General features: G+C 33.6%; 1 protein-coding gene across 1 annotated transcript; it reads right to left on the bottom strand.

Annotated features, from left to right (window-relative positions):
- Window positions 1–1,806: 1,806 nt before the first annotated feature.
- Window positions 1,807–24,552, bottom strand: LOC149064406 (protein VAC14 homolog). Its single transcript, XM_089254733.1, has 16 exons — window positions 24,355–24,552; window positions 22,065–22,215; window positions 20,527–20,694; window positions 20,310–20,372; window positions 20,074–20,181; window positions 18,961–19,070; window positions 17,366–17,472; window positions 17,095–17,232; window positions 15,763–16,046; window positions 12,697–12,762; window positions 12,349–12,578; window positions 10,494–10,668; window positions 10,282–10,400; window positions 7,604–7,683; window positions 5,802–5,961; window positions 1,807–3,822 (listed from the first exon to the last, which is right to left on the bottom strand). Exons 1-16 carry the CDS (start codon window positions 24,453–24,455, stop codon window positions 3,690–3,692), a joined length of 2,193 nt encoding a protein of 730 aa, XP_089110859.1. The 5' UTR covers window positions 24,456–24,552; the 3' UTR covers window positions 1,807–3,689.
- Window positions 24,553–24,918: the final 366 nt, after the last annotated feature.

Raw genomic sequence — 24,918 nt, 5'->3', positions numbered from 1 at the left:
CCTCTAATGATTCTTTTTTCATTGTACCAACAGTGAAACATCACTTTCTAGGTAAGAGATATGTGGATCTAGGGGTATATAGTAGCAGGTGTAGCTACAGCAATGGCTGATAGAATTTCAAGTTCTTGATATACACTATCTACCAATAAATATTTGGACACCTGTGATAGAAAAGAAAAACTAACTTTATTCAAAATCAATAGTTGGTAGAGCCTCCACGAGAGGCAATTACAGCGTGAACCCTCCGGGGGCATACTTTCCACAAGTCCTTGTGTGACTTCTAGTGGTATTTTCTTCCACTCGGCTTGGAGAAGACATGTCAGTTCCTTCACCAATTTTGGATGGGTAGGGCACCCCTTAATTCGGCGATCCAACTCATCCCAGAGGTTCTCGATAGGGTTCAGGTCTGGGCTCTGGGCAGGCCAGTCCATTCGATGAACCCCATTGGCACCATACCAAGCCTTGGTTAATCTCGCAGTATGACAGCTGGCATTGTCATCCTGTAAGTAATAGGAGTCCACCCCGTAAAACTGCCACAACGTAGGAAGCACATTGTCATCCAAAATAGTGCAGTGCAGTAGACATCGGCGTTGAGCTTACCATGAATGGGGACCAAGGGTCTTGGTCCATACCAGGAGAAACACCCCCAGACCATAATTCCACCTCCGCCAAACTTGACTGTTGGCACAATGCATTCTGGCAGGAGACGTTCTCCAGGCAGACACCAGACCCAGACCCTGCCATCCGAACAGTAGAGGGTGAACCTTGATTCGTCGCTCCAAAGAACCCGTTTCCACTGATCTACGGTCCAATTTCGATGTGCTTTGCACCACATTAACCGAGCAACGTGGTTGGACTTTGTGATCAAAGGCTTATGGGCAGCAGCACGACCATGAAAACCAATCAGATGTGCTTCCTTACGGATGGTATTCATTGAAACAATACTCTCGGATGCCTGTTGAAACTCCTCGCGGATGAGGGCCATCTGTTGGGTGCGGTTCTTCCGAATTTCTCTGGACAGCACCCGTCGGTCTCTATCTCCCAGTTTCGTTGGTCTGCCGACTCGGGGCAAATTCCGACAATCACAGCTCACCTTCCACTTCTTAATCACATAGGCCACTGTCGATTTTGGGTACTTCAGCTTGCTAGATATGTCCCTTAAGGATCGGCCATTTTTGTGATACCCGATAATTATACCTTTCTCGAAATCAGAGAGCTCCGAAATGCGAGGCATCTTGCGTGCAACTAATGCCGATGTTGTTTCCTACACGATATATACTGGCAGAGGGCGTGACGTATCTCAGGACCGCAGATATCATCATTTGCATAGGTGTCCAAATACTTATTGGTAGATAGTGTATCTGGCTGTAGATTCATAAATACCATAATAATGGGGGAAACAGCAGCAATGAAACTAAAATTTGTCAATAGTTTGAGTTTTCGTTGCAAGTTTTTCACTTTTAGAAAGATTTAAACTACAATCTTCTGGAAACATTTTTAGAAGCACTAGAAATACCTTCAAGAGTGGCTTTTAAAATGTTAATTTGAACATGTACAACTTGTATTTTGTTCTGATATGAGAATTATCATGGCAAAACTGTTTCACAGAAAACTAGAAAAGACTGCAAATATGACATCTACAAATACTGAAAGCAGACTATTGTTCGTCTTGATGGGTAACACCTCCAATTTTTTATAAACAGCTTACAAACACCTATATATTTGGTGTGAATTAGGAAGTCATAATTAACTAGACACAAAGCCTGCAATTCAAATGCTTTGACAATTCAAGTGGCATCACAAGCATGCAGATACATATAAAAATTTAATTCACGAAAAACGGGCTAATACATGGAATAAAGTGAAGTATCATGGAAATCAACATGATGTACATGAAAAAATACAGTATATATATATAAATAGCTCATACACACTGGAAAAAAACCCTTAAAATATTCTTGTTCAGCAAAGTTCATCACACAATTGATCAAGAATTTAAAATATACATTACTATTCAATATAAAATTTTAAATTGCTGGTATAAAATATATAAACATTGATTCGCAAAATGAAAATGATATTCTAGATACATCAAATAAAATTCTTTGAGAGTAAACTTTGTAATGATTTAAGATTGGCCTTTCATAATACGTAAAATTACAAGCAACACCTTTGTGACACATCAATAACAGCTTTCAAGGTGAGTTTGCCCATACAAAAAGAAAATATTGACTAGATGGGCTTTCTCCCACTTATATATGAAAAATTAGAATCCTCTGAGAAATAAAACTAATTTCAAATACATAAATATTATTACTTTCACATTCACCATATCAAGTTATAGTTAAAAATATAATAAGTATTGAGCGAAACAGTTGTGAGATTAAGTTTGAAATGGGCCTAAGACATTAAATAACTAATATACAAATAGCAGAAAGGTAATGATCACAGGCTAAAAGAGCCATGATCCAGCTGAAACTCTAGTTCCATTTTGTCCATATTTTTCTGTATATATAGAAGCAGAAAACAATTTAATTCAATCTTCTCTGCTGTTGTGAGATAAATGAGAACAAAGATAGTGAGTCAAGCTGACTGGTAATAACTACAACTGAGGCACGTGGATAGTATGCCTAGCGATCAGGTAAAACTTGAATAAAGGGGAAGGAAATGAATCAAACTTGTGATTTGATTGGTTATTCATTATTAAGAGTTACGTTTTTATTTGTTTAAAACAAATTTATGTGATTGGGGCACAAGCATTTTTTTTTTTCCACATTTCTGAGGATTGTCTGCATTAACAGAGGAGACTTCGAAATCATTAGCCACTGTTAACTGAGGCGTTACTATATTCAATTGTGGACTAGTTACAGAATCACAGTTCATAGCCATATACAAATGACCTCAACACTGTCTAAATCGGCCAATTTTTCAAATACCAACTAAACTTGGTTATAATTTTTCTCTGGACAGCCAAGGCGCCAGTGAACTACCTCTATTCATGTCTCCACCGAAAATTTGAGAGAAATGAAAAGAAGCCTAAACTCCTCGGCACCTTGTTCTTTCAGCCAGAATCATTATCCTAACTGAATGGCAGCAGTGGAAAAATAGCCTATATTCTTTCTTCTATCAATATCCATAATCCTGCACATGAGCAGTGCTAATGTCGGAAAAGTGTTACAATGCTATCTTACAAAACAAGTAGCTTGCAAAAATATATAAAAGTATACTTTAATTTTTTTACAAACAGCGATAGTGTGAGGATATGAAAAATACTGACTCTCTCATTTTTAGAAGGTATCACAAAAATTGGGCCATCACATGATCAATCAAATCATTACAATCGACATCACCACAAAGATTCCAGCGAGCCTCTATGAAAGCAATTTCGTATGATATTTTCTCATTTTAAAGCAAACAGAGGAGACCTAATAAAAAGACTAGCGATAAATATTTGATAAAAATAAAAATTTATACATAAATTTTTTTTAGAAAACTTCCACAAAAATTTGAACGTTATAATAAAACTTGGTAATGCCTCAACATGCCATAACTGTAATTATAAATGTTATAATCGCCCATCCATGATTGAACTTTGTTATAACTTAGAAGAAAAGACATTTTAATTAAAATCTAACTTTCTTTTGCACACTTCGAGGAGGCGTTGAACCATAATACATGCTAGTCATATGCTACCTCGAGAGAAGCCCGGTTTGCTTCAGCAGTTTCTTTTGTTTCTGGTGCTTGGTCTGCGTGTCCTTGAAGTGCTGTAAAAGTTCTTCGAAATTAACGAATGGCGGAATATGGCGTTGTTCTGAGGATAGTCTGAAATGATTAATATAAAATTAATGATATGTGTAATACTGTGGTGCTCTAAACATGTTATATCTATATATTGAAACACCAATTTCTGATAACATTTTATTTTTCATTTACTTAAATGATACAGCCAACGTTCATTAGAGTGAACAGTGACCCTGTTAAAACAACAGGTATGATAAATCCAAAATGTTTTCATTCAACAACTATCTTATGCTTACCTTCCAACATAACCACGGGACTGCCCAGATTATTTTACAGGATACTGTTTTCATGAAAATCTTTATTACTTGTGTGAAAACGATCCTAAATTTTGTGAAAAGCAATCTAGCTGATTTGGTACAAAAGAAATGAAATGTCAAATTTAGGTTTCATTAATTTGCATTTTGTGAAGGGCCAGAAGTGGACCCTAATTTCAATTAGGCAGACTCCTAATAACGTCCATTTTCGACAGAATGATAGGTTAACTGTATAAAGAAAGCGAACTGAAATAGCTACTGTATAGTTAGTTTTTTTCTGGGAAAATCCAAAACCAGATCTGAACCAAGGATGTTCGACCTTCGGGCCACTTCACTGAATTGACAAAGTGTCGTAGGCCACTTTATTAAGTTATCTGGAAGCAGGTTATCTATCGCAGGTCACTTAAGTTATCTGGAACTGTGCCATGGGACACTCAAGTGATCTAGAACTGTCCCACAGTTCACTCAAGTGACCTGAAAATGTATAACAGGCAGCTTTAGTGATCTGTAAATGTACCACAAGCCACTTACATGACCTGGAAATATGTCACAGGTCACTCAAGTGATATGGAACCGTACCGTAGTCACATGAATGATCCAGAAATGAACCACCTAACTCATTATTTTTACAAAATTATGTTTGAGAGTCTCAGGCCATAGTTGAGCATATATACACTACACAGTCTGTGTTAAATTTTACCAATTGACACATTTTTACAAACTAGTCCTCAGGTCTCCAACAATATGCTATAGTTATAGAACTAATATTTATATGGATCTGTTTCATTTTACAAACTGTTTTATTCATTCAATCTCTATTAAAAAAAAAAATGTTTTCCTTCTTTCGATAATATTCTTCAGGCGCATTAAATTTTTTTAACCAAATCAACAAGATTGTTATAATACTCAGAGTTCAAGTTGAACATTTTTCATTTCTGAAGCAATATTAAGGGATGGTTGAAAATTGGACCTCCATTTTTTTCACAACAAAAAACCAATAGGATTTCTCCTGGTGGTATAGTTCACAGAAATTTTCAAGTGATAATATATTAATTGTTATTATAATTATTAATTATAATAATTATTAAACCTATCAAGTTAAGTTTTTTATTAAGTTTATTAAACCTATCATGTCAAGTATTACAGCCTATGAATCAAGAAATCATTCAGTCTTTCAGAAAATTGCTTCAGTAGAGAAATTCATTTTTAATTTAGAATGCTGAAAATATTATGAAATCAATGTTCTTGCTGCAGCACATTTCTTAAATACAGCACATGGAATGATGTCTCAGAGTATGCAATTACATACTCCTTTCCCCCCCCCCCCCCCCGCAGTACTAAAAAAAAATGAAGCAGAGATGGATGAGAAAAATGTTATTGAATGAATTTACGATGAAAGCACTTCAAAATGAAGTGATGAAATTCCTGAATGTTACTTTTCAAGACCAACTGATTAAAGAGCTGGTTGATGATGAAATTAATTAAATACCATTTTAGAAGATTCTTGCTGAATTATAGATCAAGAAATCATTAACATTAATCATCTTAGTTATCTGAAGAGAAATAAGAGTTAAAGCCCAAAGAAAGCGCCCATAAATCAAAGTCGAGGTAAGCCTGTCCAGGTATTAACAGAACTTCTAATATGAACAAAAGCCAAAAGATCATTGAAATTGATGTCATCTCCCTTCTAACTCAAAAATTAAGGCAAAAAAAAGGAATAAAACAATATAATTCAAAGTTACAAACTTGGGCTTCTCTGGTGGCATCAACTGAACATTAGGTACACATGCTAGCCTATGTCGAAGGGTGTGAAATGCTTCAGTTTGGGGCAAAAGCATCAGAAGTCCATACAGGGTTTTGATCAAGGAAGGGTTTTGTGGTGCATCAAGCAGCTGAAGTCTTAGATCTGAAAAGCAATTTTAAAAAATCAGTTCTAACATGATTATAGAATTATGTTATGTATAAGAGAGTATTCATTCTAAAAATGATAAATTAAAAAAAAATTGTACCAAAGTAAATCTATATTTTATCACTAAACTGATTCAGAGTGACTGGATGAAAGCTTCTCAAGATCGACTTTGTAGTATTAACATAAACAGTTCTGCACTTGCTGAAGTACTCCTGAAGGTAACTAAACTTGTAGCAAGCGAAACATTAACCCTTTGACTGCTTCATTTTTTTTTTCATCAAAATCACTTTAAAAATTGCATATTTTTTAATTACATATTTCAAATCTACATGTATTTGAGAGTTAAAATATGTAACAAATTTTTGTAACGAATATTTTTAAAATATAGATTTCATGCATAAGAAATATTGTAGAAAATGCACTGTCAGCAGTTAACCACGAGAAAAGTGGGATGAGCTTTTAAACAGATGAAGAAATTACATACACGCTAAAATCGCAGGATGAGTAAATTTTGTTACTTTCACGTTGCCCGTGGAAATCGAGGGATAAGCAGTCAGGGGGGTTAACCCCTTGAGCGGCAATTACAAATCACTAAACCCCTCCCCCCTCAAAATGTCATATTTCTTTCAATGAAGTAGACTTTTCTCTGATTTTCAGCAGGTGCAAACTAAAGTGAAAGATTTTTTATCAGGCAATGAAGATATTTTTAAATTTTGCCTCCCCAAAAAATCATGGGGCCCTACTTGCTCATAACGAAATCTAGCTCCCTGTGTGTCTATGCACAGAAGTTTGCATTGTTTAATTGGGTTTCTTTCTAACTGACATTCAGTAATCCTGCAATACTATGGTCTGATATGTGCTGGATTATTGAAAGTCTACTGTACAGTAAAGAAATAAAAAAATAATCCCTTTATGCAACTGAAAGCTACATCATTTTTGAACATCATAATATTTATTTTCAAACTTATAAGGGCTTCTCACATGAATGTCAAACTGGAAGGTGTGAGAACACCTTATTATAAATTGTAGGACACCTTAAATATTAAGGATAGGGCATGGAAAGGCATGCATAGATTTTGGAAGCTAAGGAAAACCATCACAGCAAAGTAAGTTTGGAAACTACTGATAATACAAGGAAAAAAATTATAGTTTCAGAGATTCATTCTGAAACATCAGTTGATAACTTCCCCTTCAATATGTGAAATCTTGAAATGAGAAAACATTAAAATATATTATGATTATTTTGGATCAATCAACAATCTTGACTATTCTGTTAAGTCTTCTTTTATAATTTGAAGGACTTGTAGCACACATGTTAAGTAACTCTATTTTTGGCACTTTTGAGTCAAGTCCACCTTCTTGTTAAAAAATGTATTTCGTACATTCGGTGCTAGATGAAGGTAATTCCAGTAGTTAGGTCCCGTATTTCTCAATAGACAGCAGCATTAGGAAAAGAAAAGGGCTGACTGCTTCTTGGCCCAATGGAAGAAAAATGGAGCTAACCCCCTCCCCTTCTTGCTGCACAAGCCCTTTTAATTATATATCTGAATACAATTTTCTTTTTCATATTAGGAAAATTACAGATCATTATTTACAAATTTTTGAACATGTCTTTGTGAATACGATGAGATTTACTTACAAACAAATATGGGCGATTCTATGAGTTGGACTAACTTGTCAATTTCAGTCAGGAAATCTACTGTAACTTCGATTTCACTACTGTGCATTCATTAAGGGTAAATTGTGTAAACTGAAAATAGTTTGAAAAGCATAGAAATGTCATGATAGAATATTTTTGTTTAATTATGAAGAAACTACTACTGAACATTTTTATTGATATTTAACAATTGTTCTTTTTCAAAATAAGAATGGATATTCATTTCAACAAGAATTCGTTATACAGTAAAGTCTCAATAATTTGAGCCTCAAAAGTTTGGGGTACTGGATAATCCGAGGTGCTGGAATTTTTTGAAGTCCTTTCTCAAACCACCCTTTTCTGTTTTTAGCCAAGAGAACATTTCTGAATGAGTAAGTTCAATCTAAGGTGTCTTGATACCTGTGTGCTACGATCTTGAGTGAAACCCTACACCCAAATTATTCACAGGCCCCCCCCCCCCCGTTTCAGTAAATTTATAGTGTAAAAAAAATTAAAACATTAATTTAATTAACAATTTAAATTGTTATGAGAACCCTTGTCAGCCTCCCTTATAGCAGTACAGTGGTAAGATGCTCGTCTACAACCAGCGGGTTCAATCCTGGACAAGGACATAAACAACAAGTTATTTCCTCGCAAACCTGAGGCAACCAACAATAGATGATGCTTTAATTTCTGACCCAATTCGATTGGCAGTAAATTGCTGTATGGCGATATGACCAGAGTTGGTGTGCATCAAAGTAACCCGCCTCCCCTATCGGTCTTGGCAGCGTTAATTTTAATGAACTATGCTGTTGAATTAGGCATAACAAAGGATAAGCTAGGGTCTAAGCTAGGGTTGGCAGGTTTTTGACACATGGCAGTTTTTGACTGTTTAAACTGTCACGTCAAAAACTGTCAAAAACCTCAAATATTGCTTTTCGATATAAAAATTCCCATTGGAAATGCACACGTTAATCGCATGTAATGTTTAAAGTGACTATGTTATACAAAGAATAAATAGTTAATATGATTCTAAAATAATTTTCTACTCTCGACAGAATTATTTTGGACAATATATATGTTTTTTTTCTTATAAAATTTGAATAAAGCATAACATGAACATTGAAGGGTAAACTATGAAATGATTTGACATTCTCTGATTCAAGATGATTCTTGACCTTCCAAAATTTCTTCAACTGCTTATATATGTACATTGATATAAACCATCTGCTGTACTCTTTTTACAACAGATAAGTGTTTAAAAAAATTTATTACATCATGTATGTAATGTTTATTTCTGTTATTATTAAATTATCTAGATAACCACTGATACTTAAAACGATACTCTTATTGCGCATAACATTGAAATATATCTAGCGATCACAATACTAAATTGTAGGACTAAAATGTCATTTAATTTGACAATGCTAGCTTGTATATGTCAAACTTAGTTATTCTTACTTTTACACTATGATATGGTACATTTACTAGCATTTATAATGCAATGGTTTTCCAATTGAAGCTGTATTCAAACGTGCAAAACAAATGCTTTGAGTATCAAGTCTTGTCAGCTCTGCTTTGGTTGAAAATACTCTTTAAAGCTCTGTGAATTTATATACCCTGATTTAAGAAATTTTTAGGTGAAAATAAGAGTTTAATTAGTGCATTATAACAGATGCTGCATGAGAATTTTTGTATGGAATAAAATTTTGGGCAGATCAGAAAATTATAAAATATCAAAATAGATTCTCAGTAATTATAATTCTGATTGTAAAACCCTTTAATCTAAATAAAAGTAAGTGTTTTGTTATTTAACATATCTATCAAGTTAACAAAAACTATTTGATATCATTGACAGTAAGATTTTGATAGTTTTAATACCAAGTTAGTTTCTGAGGTCAAAAACCTAACCCTGATACCCTATCATATATATTTTGAATAAGCAGCTCTATTCCACTTAGCTAATTGAACACGGGTAATAAGTAGCTTAGATAAATAAACCATAAAATTATATTTTATATGTTCTAGGCTCTTATGTTGAATTCAAAATTGCAAATTTCAATTAATATTTTGTTTTAATTATTGTAATAAATTAATGTTTAAAAATAAAACATTGTAATATGCAAAAAAGTAAGTTTTTCATCATGTTGTATACCTATTGTGTTCAAAACATTATCAAAAGGCATTCATTTAGGTTTTTGATGGTTTTCGACAGTTTTTGACGGTTTAAACCAGTTTTTGACAGTTTAAACCAGTTTTTGACAGTTTAAACCAGTTTTTGATGCTTATGTCAAAACTCAACCCTGGTCTAAGCCACCCCCCCCCCCTGAAAGTCAATTGGCATGCATTTATTTTTTTGTTTTTGGTAGCCCAAATGTTCAGTAATCTGAAGTGAAGTCTGTCCCATTCACGTCAGATTATCGAGTTATACTGTATTTTAAGAATTAGTTATTCATTTACTACAAATTATCAATTAGTTGTATATAAAAAATCATATTTTGCTAAGCGAAAAGAGAAAGTAACATTTCGGGGGAAAAAATTGTTTGGATGCAAAACTAATGCCAAATTTCATCATAATTGTTTGAGCTCAAATATTTTGCTCATGTACATAAGATATACATAAGTATGACACATTGGAATCATTATGAGAGTGCATGTAACAACGATATAGCAAAGGATACAATAGATGCAATAGCTCACACGCATGCTTATATGTTTGAGCAAGCAGGCACAAGGCAACTGTTGCAACTGGACTATGGCACCATGAGCGATACAAACAGCAGAATAAAGACCAGCTCTCCTGTAACAAAACAAGCTGTCAATACTGATTTTAAGAAGCCCATGCATCGGAAGCATTGAATGTATATGAAATGGCAGAGAATAAAAATCTTACTTCTGTTTCCAAGTACCTCAACCTGTTTCTTAGCTCAAAAAGCTCAGTTGATGTAAGCAGTATACTGTTCAAAGTGTGGATCATATGGCGAGCAAATCTGGCATTTTCATGTGCAACTAATATTTCTGACAAAGTGCGGTAAATATCTTCGGCATTCAAAAGGATACACAGCTGCCTGTTTTAGTAAATAATTTAGTATTTATTCCTTTTAAAAAAATTCCAAAAGTATTTAACTATACTCATATTCTTGAAATTAATGAGAAAAAACAGTGATATCATGTTATTTATCGAACACTATAGCAGCCAGCTTTGAAGGATGACAATTAGTGAGGTTTTTGTGTGAGTCCAAATTTTGCATAAAAAATGTAAAAGGGATATTTGAAAACAATGTAGAGATTTTTCATTTGAAACTTAAATTTGAAAGGATATTTCCTTTTTCAAAAACATAGTATCATGCAAGCCACCGCAGATTAACGCCAAGTCTTTAATCACCACCAACCAGTCAGTTAAATTACCTGGCGTTACTGCTCTCAAATCAAATCATGCCAACAAAGACCAACCACCACTGGGGACGGGAACAGGACATACAAACTTAACAGGACATATGGTCAAGTCAGATACAAATCATCTCTGTGATTTCGGAAGTTGAAAGGCCTATTGACACTGGCTATTCGCCAAAAATTTTGGCTTTTGCCCCAAGAATGAAATATTTTTTTGTGATTGAATGCAATGGCAAAAATTTTTACTATTTGTGAAGTCATTTCGGGGATGAAAACAAAAAGCAACCTGTCCTTTTTTCCGGATAAATTTTTTTGCAAATATTGTTTTCCCCAAAAGCAGGGATTTTTATAATAACGGTTGAAATTCAGGAGATATAAGAATTTTTCTGAAGTCCGGGAGACTTGGCAACTATTGAACACAATGTAATCAAAACTGAAATACAACATTTACCTATTTTTTTATAAGCTGGTTTAAAATGAGAGAAGTTTAGCCGATTGAAATCTAGTTAACTAGTCAGCAACTTGCAAACTAACCACCATCAAATTAATACCATAATGGCTTTGGTAATATTCCAAAATGACTTCAGTACAAAGAAAATTGTCTTTGAAAACAAAGTGCGGGGTATTATAATTCAATCTTTAAAGAGCATCGTCAACAAACTTATAGCAGGGTTTCTCACACTATAGTTCACGAACCAGAAGTGGTTCATGATGGTAGAGGTGGTTTGCAGGCAGACATGGCCAATTTAATTCTAATCAAATGAGAAATTATTCAATTGTGAAACTGATATTAGTAATATCCTTCTTGGGTTCAAATAAAAAACTAGACCCCTCATACTTTGGGCGACGATATTTCGAGGAAAAAATACAAGAAATTGCTATCCAACCTACTGGATATCTTTCATTGTTGCAAAACATGTAATTCTCAAAAAAATTTCCCAATTATTGCTGGAATCAAGGGCTATTGCAGATAACAAAAAATTTCAAAACCTGATGATCACATTTCATTGAAGAAAAACATGGAAAATTAGGATCTTTCGTGTTAATGGAGATGGTCTGTAAAATACGGATCATCCAGTCACACAACTCATAGTGTGCCCGTCAAAATATTTCTGACATTTTACTAGCCCTTGGGTACAAAAGGCTGAGAAACACTGATTTATAGAATCAAAGAAATCTAGAAACACACAATCAATAATTAATAATTTCACTAATCTTTTTACTTTCGTTTGATTCTATCAACCTTCTAAAATTTACAGAAATCATTCTGTAAAAAAAATATTCATTTTGGTTCATTTATCTTATTACGGATATATTAACGGAAGAATAAATATAACAGGAAAAAAAGAAAGCACCTTATGATAAAAGCTCCCTTATCTTTCAGAAGCTGATCATTGCTGCAAAACAAATTCAGTAGAGAAATCATAAATTTGGTAAAGTAGTCATTTCTTTTGGAATGTGAAATTGATAACTTTGATGTTGAATCACCCAGAGCATTTCCTTCCTGGTTTTCTTCCTCCTCTTTTGTTTTTAATATGGATGATGATGAGATTTCTGCCAGAACTTCCAAATCAAGTAAAACTACCTTCATAGCAAAAAAAAAAAACACATTATTTTTTGTTCAACTTCTAATTTTATTTTCAAAATTCAAGACTAAACCTCGTAACTGAAATTCGTAAAGTATGATCAGAAACCAATTTTACCTCATCAGATGGATCAGACAGAGTCTGCAATAAGACAGGAAACACCAAATTCATGTATCTGCACATCTATTGAAAGACAATAAGATAATTTTAACACGGAGTTATGTTTTTTTTTCAAGTAATAAAACCATTTACCATAAGAAAATATTTCGTAAAACAGTCAAAGTTCATTATAATGACCCCCCCCCCCCGTTCCATGGAAAATGAATGTTATATCAGACATTTTTTTAAAAAACTCAAGATAATTCATATTTTAACCAAGAAAAAATTGTTATAGCATTCATTTTGTTACAACGTAAGCAGTAGCAGTGAAAATATACCATATTACAAAACAATAATAAAATGGTGATAATTTACATCTTTTTTTTCACCTATGTACTGCATTCTCTAAGGTCAAAAAAGTCTTTACAATGGTCAAACACAACAAATTTGGTTTACAAAAGTCAAATACAATGTTGACAAATGAAAAAAACTGATTTTTGTGCATTTCTTTAAAAAAAAAGGCAGGCAGAGCTGAGTTCAGACATTGTATTGGACTGAATGGTCTTCGTAGGTCATTATACTAGAAGAAAAATAACATGAATAGGAAAATATTTGGGACCTATCGTAACGGTCTATCTCTATAATGGAACAGTTGCAATAATGCAGTCATAACAAGCAACGACTGCATGTGGGGAGAATTTATATGATTTAACCAAAGAGCTGATTAATATGTCATATGACGTCCCGCCAATTTTTAATCTAATTATTTAAATTTTTAAAAACTAACTAGTAATTATTTCAATTATCATAACTTTTTTTGTTCATGATTTCAAAATACAGTTAAGAATGCATGCAAAGTCAGTTTAAATGTATTCATGAAAAATTTTAATCAGAAAAATACATTTTATTAGCTTCAAACTTTTAAAAAAGGAAAAAAGAAGAAATTAATTGGTCAGCTGACTGGTTAATGTACTTACTATTCAAAAGTTCAATTTTTTTTAATATTGCACTATTTCTAGACAACTAGGTTTCAATGGCCAAAATCTAGAATCTACCAAAGAGTTTTTTAGGCTAAATGACTGTGGAGATTCAAGTACTTTTATACATTTCTCTAAATACAATTAATGGCATGATAAGGTTACGATTAAGGATATTCAAATGGCTTAAGAATGCATACATCTTTCTAATGATTTCATAATCACTGGAGTTATGGAAAATACTCAAAACATTTTTTTTTAAATGAAGAACTCAAATAAAAAACTTCACGCTCCATATTACTTACATTGTACTGTCAATACAAAAACAATAAAATTGTGTTAATGAAAGTTTGAGGCAAACAAAATAAAAATTCAGGTACACCCGACAGAACTATTGTTAAAACTCTAGAGCTGACTATAAAAGTTCTATTCTAGGAATAAGTGCTACATGGGCACATCTGTCCCAGTCAGGGTTGTAAAAGACCCAGCTCGGCGGGGGGTTTTTTTTTTGGCAAAATGGGGAAAATTGAATTTACATTTTCCACAACCTCAAAATATCTAACTTAAACATGTATGTATATCATTCATGTGCACAACTTATGTCTAAATATACATTTTTGGTGCCTGTTGAACTATGTATTTGATTAATAAAATTGACCATACACTAAGGGAATAATTGTTCACACACGAACACATCCACTTCTGCGTAATTGTATCTGAACCTTGAGTTGCATGCAGAACTGCAGCAAAAAAAGACTGGTTGTGGTAAAATGAATGAATTTGGATAATGAAAATTCTGAGAAATCAGGATGGTGCCTGAATTTTTTTTTCTCCAAATTTTTCAAACCCCACAGAAAGCGTATCAAACAGTGTCCTGGTCTATCGAAAATAAAACCTTTAGCTATGTAACCAGAGCCATTAAGTATTAAAAGTGATATTCCAAGAAATTATTACCACATTTGTGCTCCTAAAAAAATCATTTAAAAGTACTTCAAAATATACATCTTTCAAATACTGCCCTATGCAGCAATTTTTGAAACATATAAGCCAACCTCAAAATAAAGTTTTAACCTGAAAGCCACACATTTTCTTCGAAAACAATTTTCCCCAAAAAAACCCAGTTCAGGGGAGTATCTACCCGGAGGAGCAAATTTGACAACCCTGGTCCCAGTATAAAAGAAAATAATAAAATATATTCAAAAGCTTAACTTTTGTGCCACATCAAAGCAATCTAGTACACTAACATCGTGATGAAATTTAATTTCCATGTGACTAATGTTTTTTTGTATTTCACAAAACAAATATTTCTTAGTGAATGTAATAAATTTTATATGAACAGTTTAAATATAATTTAGTTAGTTGATATTTAAAAATATTATACAATAAAATATTCAGAGTAAATTTCTTGGATATTGTTTTTTTTAAACAAAGCATATGTGCATATGCACATAATAGTATGGGTGTGTATCTAATGTTGTGCATCAATTTTTAGTGCTGCCTTCTATTTTCAAACTATGAGTGAAATGTACTGATTTGTAGGTCTGTTGTAGTAGTTTACCATTGTAGGTTGGCAAGACTTTTGCTCTGGCAAGACTTTTTAATGAAGAAAAAAAATCAATGTAGACATCACATCAGTAAGCACTGCAAGCCTCCAAAAATTTTTTCAAAAATGAAAGTGTTGCAGCAGATAAATGAAAAATATGATATACATAAATAAGATATGATACTAAAGACAGACTTGATCAAATTTGTACAGAAAGCGGCAATATTTTCACACAAAATATAGTTACTAGTAATTTTAGTGACATTAACTAGTAACCAGATGTCAGAACATGAATGTGAATATGATAAAAACACTGAAAAGAACAAAATTAGTTCAAGAAAGCTGCCGATCATCGGCATAGATCTAATGAGTATTTACACACACAATTTAAGCTTCCTGCGCTTTTATTATATAAGTCACTATTTCCAAATGATAACAAATAGTCACATTCAGTGACGTAAAGATTACATATTTTTAAAAAAAAATAGAAAAGATTTAAATTCAATATGAAAAATTGAACGAAAAAAATGAGGAAGTTGAAAACTTAAAAGAATAACATATCACCTTCTCTGGTATTTTAGTGTGAAGATGGAATATCCACCTCAAAACTGCAATTCTCGTTTGCATAGAGTCATGTTTCAACTGCTTTGTAAGTACAAGAACTACTGACTCCAAATCTAGCTGGTTCTCTTCACTAAGAACTTGCAAGCTGCTGTCATTTGATTTTTCCTCAGAATCGGGTGACTCTTTCTTTGCTTCTTCATTAGCTGCATTTGGGCTGTGTTCTTCCTCTTGAGTGATCAATTGCATCAAGGTTTGATTAACTTCATTGGCAGTATCAATAATGTCTGAGAAGTTCATGTCAAGGCAATGAATACAAGTTTAACTATACAAAAACATCAAGTTAATATCCAGCAAATAGATGGGTAGATAAAATAAGCCATATATTAGTAAACAATATCCAGAGCTTGAGTATAATATCACTGAACTACACACACAAGAACCTTATAAAATGGTTCTCAAACTTTTTGTCCCTTGCCCTAGTGGACATGTATCTACTCCCCAGAAAAGTCTAACAAGTGCTTTATGGTATTGAATAGGCACATATTAATAAGGACAGCTCACAGCTGTGCCCCTCAAAATGGTTGACAATGCCCCCAAGGAGCCATGAGACACACTTTTAGAGCCACTGCTCTAAGGAATTTATAATGAATTAGCGCATGTGATTCGACTTAAAACTGGCTGCTTATGTAGAGATACTGATTTTTGGAAAAATTCTATCTCTGCCTCTACCTGAACGGAGATGAATTTTTTTGAAAAATCAGTATCTTTACATAAACATCCAGTTATCAGTATACTTTGTATTAACAAGTGGAGAGTACATCTTTCTTTACATATATGCCAGAAATTGTTGAATGTGTTTATAGCAAGTCTTGAACCTTACATGATTGGATGTCCATAAAGTTCTTGAAACACAGCTTTCCTGACCCCTGGATTGTCCTTTCTTTGATTAAAACCAAGCACAACTCCAATCTATTGACATGCACAATTTACAACTGAAACGTGCATGTGTATCTAATAGTCTGGGTGTGTATCTAGAGTTGTGCATGAATTTTTAGTGCTGCCTTCTGTTTTCAAACTATGAGTGAAATGTAATGATTTATAATATTTGTATGTCTGTTGTATTTTACAGTTGTAGGTCCATTGCTCTTTCGAGACTTTTTAATGGGGAGACCAGCTCGCATTCACACCTTGAAGTTGGAAACCCTTGCAGTGTCCGCAAAAGAGTTGCATTTAACTAAACAGGTCGTCCGATATCCGACAGATGCAGCACAAGCAATTCAGGATTAAATATAAAATTCCTTTGATTTTATCATTCATATAAAAAAAGGATACTTCTCCGGTTCTCAAGATCTTGAGCCAGATTTGGGAGAAGAGCTGTCAGTATACCAGAAGCATAAGGCAGAAGTGTCACACCCGCAAGTCTCACGAATTCCTTCAACCATGTTATTGCTGTGAACTGAACTAGTTCCTCTGAAACATATCAATTGTTATAGGATTCAAAAATAATTAAAATATACATTCTTTTTCTACTCCAAATTTTTACCAAGATATTCCTTAACATGCTTTAATTTTGATAGCAACAGCATTTGAAATAAAAATTTACCTGTTGAGTTTGAATGAATAATTAATACATTGACCATGGCACAGAAATTGACCTTTTGTGGTTTCGCAGTAATACTTTGCAAAAACTCTCCTAATACAGATTCACACCTGAAGAAGGGGGGGGGAAGAAGAAAATTATAGGGCAATGAAATATAAAACATTTTATATCTAAGGCAAAATGGTTATTACAGCGATTCCTTGAATTACAAATTTTTTTGGATTCGACAAAGATTTTTTTATGTTTTTATGCCTTGACTAGTAAAGACTTTTGTGTTGATATATAGGATGCATGCGCTGACATAAAACAGCTGCATTGAGGAGCTAAATTTTCCCACCAATCAAAATCAATCCAATGAGTACCAGTGACTTCAGCCAGATTAATTCATAAAATAAATGATTAAGCTAAGACGAAATGCACTCAAAAAAAGCCTAGACTTAAGTATGGTTGCAATTCACATGTTAAGACTTACTAAACTGAACAGTCTGACCATTCTAGGAACTTTTCCATCTACATGTGTGTGAGAGAGAAATGAGCTGACTATATCATATAACACAACACAAAAATATGAATAGTACAAAACAAAAAAAAAAACACTTTTTAACACTATGACTCATAAACCCCACTGCATAGTGTAAAATAAAAAGATGATAAAAATAAAAAGAAGAAAAGACAAGAGAAAAAGTTTGATAAAAGGTTTTTCATCCCCCTTTAAATTCTCCTTCATCCAATTGTGAAGCTGTTTATCTCAGCCTTTGGTCCGTTTTCATTTTCACATAGTGTTTTTTTTTAAGTTAGTTTGAAATTTTGGGCAAAATGAACTAAACAACTTTGCATAGAAACCTTCGGGTAATGATTGTGATACCGAAATGAATTACCTTTTTTAGCCGAGGAATCACTGCAGTTGCTCTCTCTATTTCATATTCAATTTACAAATATTATAATAGGCAAAAAAATTTCCATATAGCATTTGATAACAATATTTATATGAGCATTTAAGCAAATAACTTTACATTTGCCTATGAAAATTATTATAACTATCAATTTCTCCTACTAATATTTGCTACTTTGTAAATTTTCACACGAAAAATTGAAAGAATTTTAAGGCAATAATTTTTTTGGAAGACCAACGTTTTCTTTTTGTTCACAAGAAAAATGGACCAAAATAATCTTTTTTTAACAATTTCTTTATGCATTGGTAACCCACATTTCCATGTTCCATTTAAAAAAATATTTTTCTCAAATTCTACTTTATTCATCATGCATAAAAAATTTTAGGAGCCAACAGGTTTTTTTAGTTGGTGACATAGCGAGCGGCTGCAATACCATTCTTCATATAGTCAATGCTCATTATAATGACCCCATGTTACAGTAAACAATTCCATTACAACGCCCAGTAGGATAAGTCCCAAATGTTTTCATATAGCAGCTATCTCATATATGTTTTCCTTTTGCTATAACAACCACCTGATATCACGTCCGTTTTCAATAGGATGATAGGGTCATTATAATGAGTGTCGACTGTATTAAACAAAAATGAAAAATTTAGGATCAAACTTGAAATTTAAATATCTTTAACATTAAAAATATTAACTAACATTTTTCTGATTTCAGCCGTCGGATCTCCAAGAATACACAATAAGCCATCCAGGATCTCGGGCAAGAAGACAATCATGTTGATGTCCGGAACTGAATCAAGGACTGAAACCTGCACAATATAGTCATATATCAACATCCATTATTATAATTCAGAAGTTATTATTGTTGGAATAGTCACAGATATACCTCTTCATTATATGCAAAAGAAAAATTCCCCTAAATTGCAAATCATCAATTTGCCTATTGAGTCTATACAAAATACAATACACAAGTCCAATATAACAAGTATGGCTTATAACAAAAGTCTCGCTATAACTAGTGATTTACAAGAGATTGTCAAAGAGCTTATTTTAAAGATACAAAAATATTTGACTACACCAAGTTGAAAATCAGAATTTCGCTACAAAAGAAAAAAAAATCTAGAAAAACATACTGATTTTTCTTTTACCTTTCTTCAAAGATCAAACTGTAGATGGCAATTATCATTGCACATGGTTATCATACACATTTATCTGAAGTGTTTAACAAAAGGATGGATACAGAAAAAGCACACTTTTTATTCCCCCTTCTTATTTTTAGGCTTTTCCATTTTTCACACAAGATGTGTGATGGTTTTATAGTCCATATAGCCATGAAATTGAGCAGTGATATAATAACTGAAACTCAATTGTTAGGTCCAATCTGGTTAAATCTGTAACAGAACATTTAACGATAAAATGTCTTCAGTCGATCAACTGCTGCGAGACCGAAAATCAATTTTGCAACTCAAGTTCTTTTCATTAGCTAATAATAGAACATAATACAGCGAAACCTCGCTACAACAATACTTGATATAATAAATTCCTTTACAACAATATTTTTTCCTGGTCCACAGAGCATCTTTATATCAAAGTTTCACTGTAATCTAAAAGACATTTTAATATGGTAAAGCAATAACTTTGAGCAATTTATAACAATTTATGACAAAGCAAAAAAATTTAAATTCGCTTGTAACAAAAATTTACCTCACGATTGCGAGCTCTCATTAAGACTTTTTACTATATATAAAAGTTCTGAGTTTCAGAAAAGTGTTCAGTTCATTATGTGAGAAAAAATCATAAAAAGTTTCTCACCCATGAAACTATAAATTGCCTGGAGAACTGGTTCTTAGAATATATTCTTTCTCTCAGAAGTGGTATGAAAGAGACTAAATCAAATGACGAACTTTCTGTGACAATATCCTGTTCAAATATACAAAAAAAGAAAAACAAATTGATCACACATCCATTTATTCATTCTACTACAGCTGGTTTTAAAAAAAAAGTTATACACATGGAAAGATGTAGCTGTATAACATATTTTCAATCACCTTCATTAATCTATCTACAAGTTCAGAGGCACTTTTCACATTATGGTCATGATCAGCTGCCAACTATAAAAGAAAAAAAAAAATCAAAATACAAATGAAATTAATAGGCTAAAAATTAATTAACATATATTCTTTGTTATTTTTAACTTTACGTTTCAAATGTTTACAGAAGTACAGTTGTATTTGACATAGTTTCAGAGAAAGAAACAAATCTTACTCTGCTGAGAGCATCAAATATATCGGTGAAATAAGGTAGTATGGAGCCTCTTGCCACTTTTGCTATGTTGTAAAGAGTCTCACAAGCATAATATCTCACTCTGACATCTTGATCCATAAGACAAGCCATGACTGGTTGCACTAAATCGGCCACATATAAAGACGTATCCTGTACAAAGTAAAGGAGGTTGCCATCTGATTAATAAAATTATATTAAAATATATAGATTTTTTTTCTTCCATTTGGAACTTATTTAGAAATGAAACATTCAATTCTTGCAATGATAATTTCATAGGTTGGAAAATACCAGTGTTTGTATGATGGCAAGAATCAGTACCTTTTCTACCATAAATAAAACAAGAAAAAAAAACTACTTTCGTGATCATTGTTTAAATTTTACAGGAACATTTATACAACACTTGTGGGTGAATTGCTTTGATTTTTGACTGTGTGGATGACTGACTTTTTATTAAAATTTTATAAAGTTTACAATGGTGACAAGTGTGCAATTTGAAGGTTTGAACGTAACATTTTTCGATAAATATAATTCTCATCTGGAAATCGCTACACTGAAGGTTTATCTGGTTGAAGTAATTTTCTAAATTTGCTTCATTATACAGAATTAAAATTAACATTATTATACAGCTAAAGTTAATTTTATTTTCTTTATTTTCCCAGCAGATCATGCATCTAGCAGAAGATGAAAAGCTACAGCATAAGCTTTTTTTTTTTTTCTGTTTATTTTCAAATTATGCAATAAAAATATAAAAATTAACTTACCAATGAATACTTGTATCTGACTTGCAAACGGTTTCCGGGTTAGCCCCAGACAATATTTCAATACTTGTATCGTTATCAATAGCATGTCAAATTTTGAATAAATTTGAAATAAATTTTCAAAATAATAGAATATTTCAGTTCTATTAACTGCTGTATTCATGATAGCATTTCCTGAGAATTTTCTCTCAGGAAAAATAAGTTTTAAATTTTTCACTTAATTTGTGGTTCTTAATTAAAACACTGTCCACCAGAGACGCCTAAATGAAGGAGCCATTGAGGGAGGCTGAAATTTGCCAGTTGTCCCTTATACGCCTGAGTGGTGTGGTGGTAGGATGCTCGTCTACCACTGTGAAGATTGGCATCCCTCGGGTTTGAACCTGGGAAAGCATAGATAGGATATTTTCTTTAACAAGCTTGAGGCGACCACCGGTAGACAACGCCTTCATTTCCACAACCCATCTCATTAACAGCAGTAAATTACAATATAGCAGGAGAGTTGGTGTTTGAGAGTTGTCCTTTATATACGGGACTCAAGCCCTTATATAGGAGGATGGGGAGTGATACACTGCATTGTAATTCATTAATTATATGGGAGCTCAAACAGCCTCAGCTCATAAGTCCCAGCCCCATGCTGTTTGATCTGCAATGTCACGCAAATTTTATTACTGAAGATTTAGGTACAGTCTTTCATACTTTATAATATTTGGCATCATTCCTCCGAAGCTTATTTTGTGCAAATATAAAAATAATAAAGTTTACTTTTCCTAGTGCAATGGCCATAGCAGCCAATCCTATGAGACCACCTTTTCTCGTGTTTGGGTTGTGTGAAAGAGCGAAATCTTGACCAAGAACTTTGAACAATTTCTTGATAGGAGTTGGATTGTTCCCTTCGTGAAACTCTTTGACCATTCTGGAATATATAAAATAATTTTAAATCGTTTGTGAATGTATATATGTGGGAAAAATATAAGCTTATATAGTACATAAAAATGATATAATTTGTGCCTAGCTACAGGCAGAAGCATATTTACGGGGGGGGGGGGGGCACATGGCAAGCTAAAAGCTAAAGCATAGTACAGGCATCTTCAACCAGTTGCTTGCGAGCACCATGGTGCTCCCATGAAGCCCCAAAGCAGAATGTTTTGCGATATTCTGCAACGAGCCCTCAGCTGACTGAAAATGTTCTGCGGTAAAAATTTGCATATACATAATAGCATTTTTCTACACTATTCTTAAAATTCTTCCAGATTGTTCTGCAACAGCACTGGTTGTTCTGCGACGTACGTCACACATTTTGGCACATTCTGCTTTGGGGCCCTGCAGCACCCATAGTACTCTATGCCCATGTCTAATTTAGTGCTCACAGGCACTTAAAAAGCCTACCGATTAAACACCTCGTACAAATTATATTCAAGGATTAAAATTATCCTGATTTTGTTCATTTGTATATAAAACTTGGCGTAAGGATGCTCTTCCTTTGATGATGGATACAGGCAATGCTCAAGACTATAAAAAGGTTGAAGACTCTGGCATAGTACGAGTTCCGACCTAGAGCATCCTTGCTCTAGGTCATATTTTGCAGAGTGCAGGCCACTTTTAATGGTTTGCAAACATGCCACTGACCACTTGAATTACCTGGAAATGTACCTCACACCACTCAAATGTGCTGCAGCCACTGAGATGAACTGAAAGTATGCCATAGCCCAGTTGAGCGATCTGGAAACGTGCCACAGGCAAATTTTTAAGTGACATTTAAAATGCTGCGGGCATCTTAAATGATCTGGGAACATATATAGTATAATCCGCCATTGATTCCAGCGAATTTTTTTCTGGTGGTACGTTGCCAAGCCAGGGAAATGATTTGATGGGTTACCATATCACTCCTGTCTTTTTCCAGATTATTCTATGAAGAAGACGCTAGTTGTATTGCCGTTTCCTCTCTGGCTTGTTCTAGATGGTTCTTTAGCTTTGTTATAGATTCTTCTACAGAACCAGGTGGTGCTAGTCCCGCGGGGATTTCAAATTAAATTTGATTTCGCAGTTGCTTTGTGTTCTTCCTCCTTTGTGTGTGCACGTTCCATGGATTATTTTTCAGATTCTTCAAGACAGGTTGTATTGTTCCGAATTAGTTTTATTTGTTATTATTCTGAATAGGGTGTCTGTTTTATTTTTTTTTTAAAGAAAATATTATTTATGCAATAGGAAGGACCGTTCTGACAGTTGTCTTTAAGAGAGTCTAGGTTTTTATTCAGTTTAAAGTTTTTATTTTTAATCTTGATACCTTATTTTGTTTTGATGTTTAGTCCAGAAAGTGATATTTTTTGCTATTATTTTTATGATGCTTGTTGGTTTCCGTTAATGCTATGTTTTCTTTCCTGGCGATTTTTTTCTCGGCATCCATATCATCAGTTACAACCTTGGCGACTTTTGTTGGTATGCTAGACATGTTTGGCACTGAAAAAAAGTCGCCAGAATCAGCGGCGGATTACAATATGGCTGTTTTAATTTTATTATCTTTCATGCACCACTCTAGCGGTTTGGTTATTTGTTGAGGGTATGTATGACCATGAGAGTGTTATCACATGGGAGTGACCTAGAGAGAGAGAGAAAGAGAGCAAGAAAGTTTGCAAGCATGCGAGCTGCCAAAGGGGTGACCCAAGCAGGTTTGACCGCTGCACATTACGAAAACCCGAATAACGAGATAATGCATTTTTAGGGGCGGGGCAGAACGGGCTATATCCCAGGGAAGCAAATTTAAAGAATTAGTGGTCAAGAAAATGAAACTAGGATGCAGAGCTGCAACTAGGGAAGCGAGCAGGTGAGTCCGGTGCCCCGGGCGCTGAACCAAAAGTGGCGCCGAATTCACCCTTTAACTGCTTCTTCTACATGCAAGGGGCGCCAAAATTCGGGCTTGCCCTAGATAACAAAGTATCTAGCCCTGCTAGGATGTAGAATGGTGGCAAAACCTGCAAATCCGCCCATAGTCACTGGGACACACTAAAAAAAAACTATTATTTCAATATAAATACTGAATCAATACTTCACTAACTTCTCAATTTCCAACGCTGCATTTTTCCTTTTTTCGTATAATTTGTCATTCAAAGCTCTCACGCAATGCGAGCTCAACGGAGCGTAATCTTTATCGGACATTATTAACGGCGTTAAATATATCACAAAGTTGACATTTCACGGGTTTTTGTTGAACCAGAGTTTTTTTTTCTGTTTATCTTCAATCGGTCACGTTGGATGGTAAAGTTTTTACATATTTCACTTCCTCATCAAAATTTAATTTCTACTGAAACAAATTTCGGCATTTTTTGAATATTTTTAGCAATGAAAAAAAATTATATATGGTAATATATCTCACAAATGAGAGGATAATCGTAGTTTTCATTTTTTTCAAAATCGATTCACCAACAAATTAACTGACCATATTTTCTCAAGAAAAATATGGAACAATTCGGATCATTTTGCAGAAGGATGCCAAAAGAAAGCAAAGCTGCCAATAGGAAACCTTTTCATTAACATAGGTTTCATTTTAATCCACAGTAATTTGCAGTAGTGCTTCACTATCCACGTGATTAGTAATTTTTCGTTGATTTCAGTGCATGGA

Source organism: Pholcus phalangioides, unplaced genomic scaffold (genome assembly GCF_987345545.1).
Source record: "Pholcus phalangioides strain wild (caught in Gottingen) unplaced genomic scaffold, Ppha-v1.0 ptg000042l_1, whole genome shotgun sequence".
Taxonomy (NCBI): domain Eukaryota; kingdom Metazoa; phylum Arthropoda; class Arachnida; order Araneae; family Pholcidae; genus Pholcus; species Pholcus phalangioides.
This window is presented reverse-complemented; position numbering and strand designations above follow the sequence as displayed.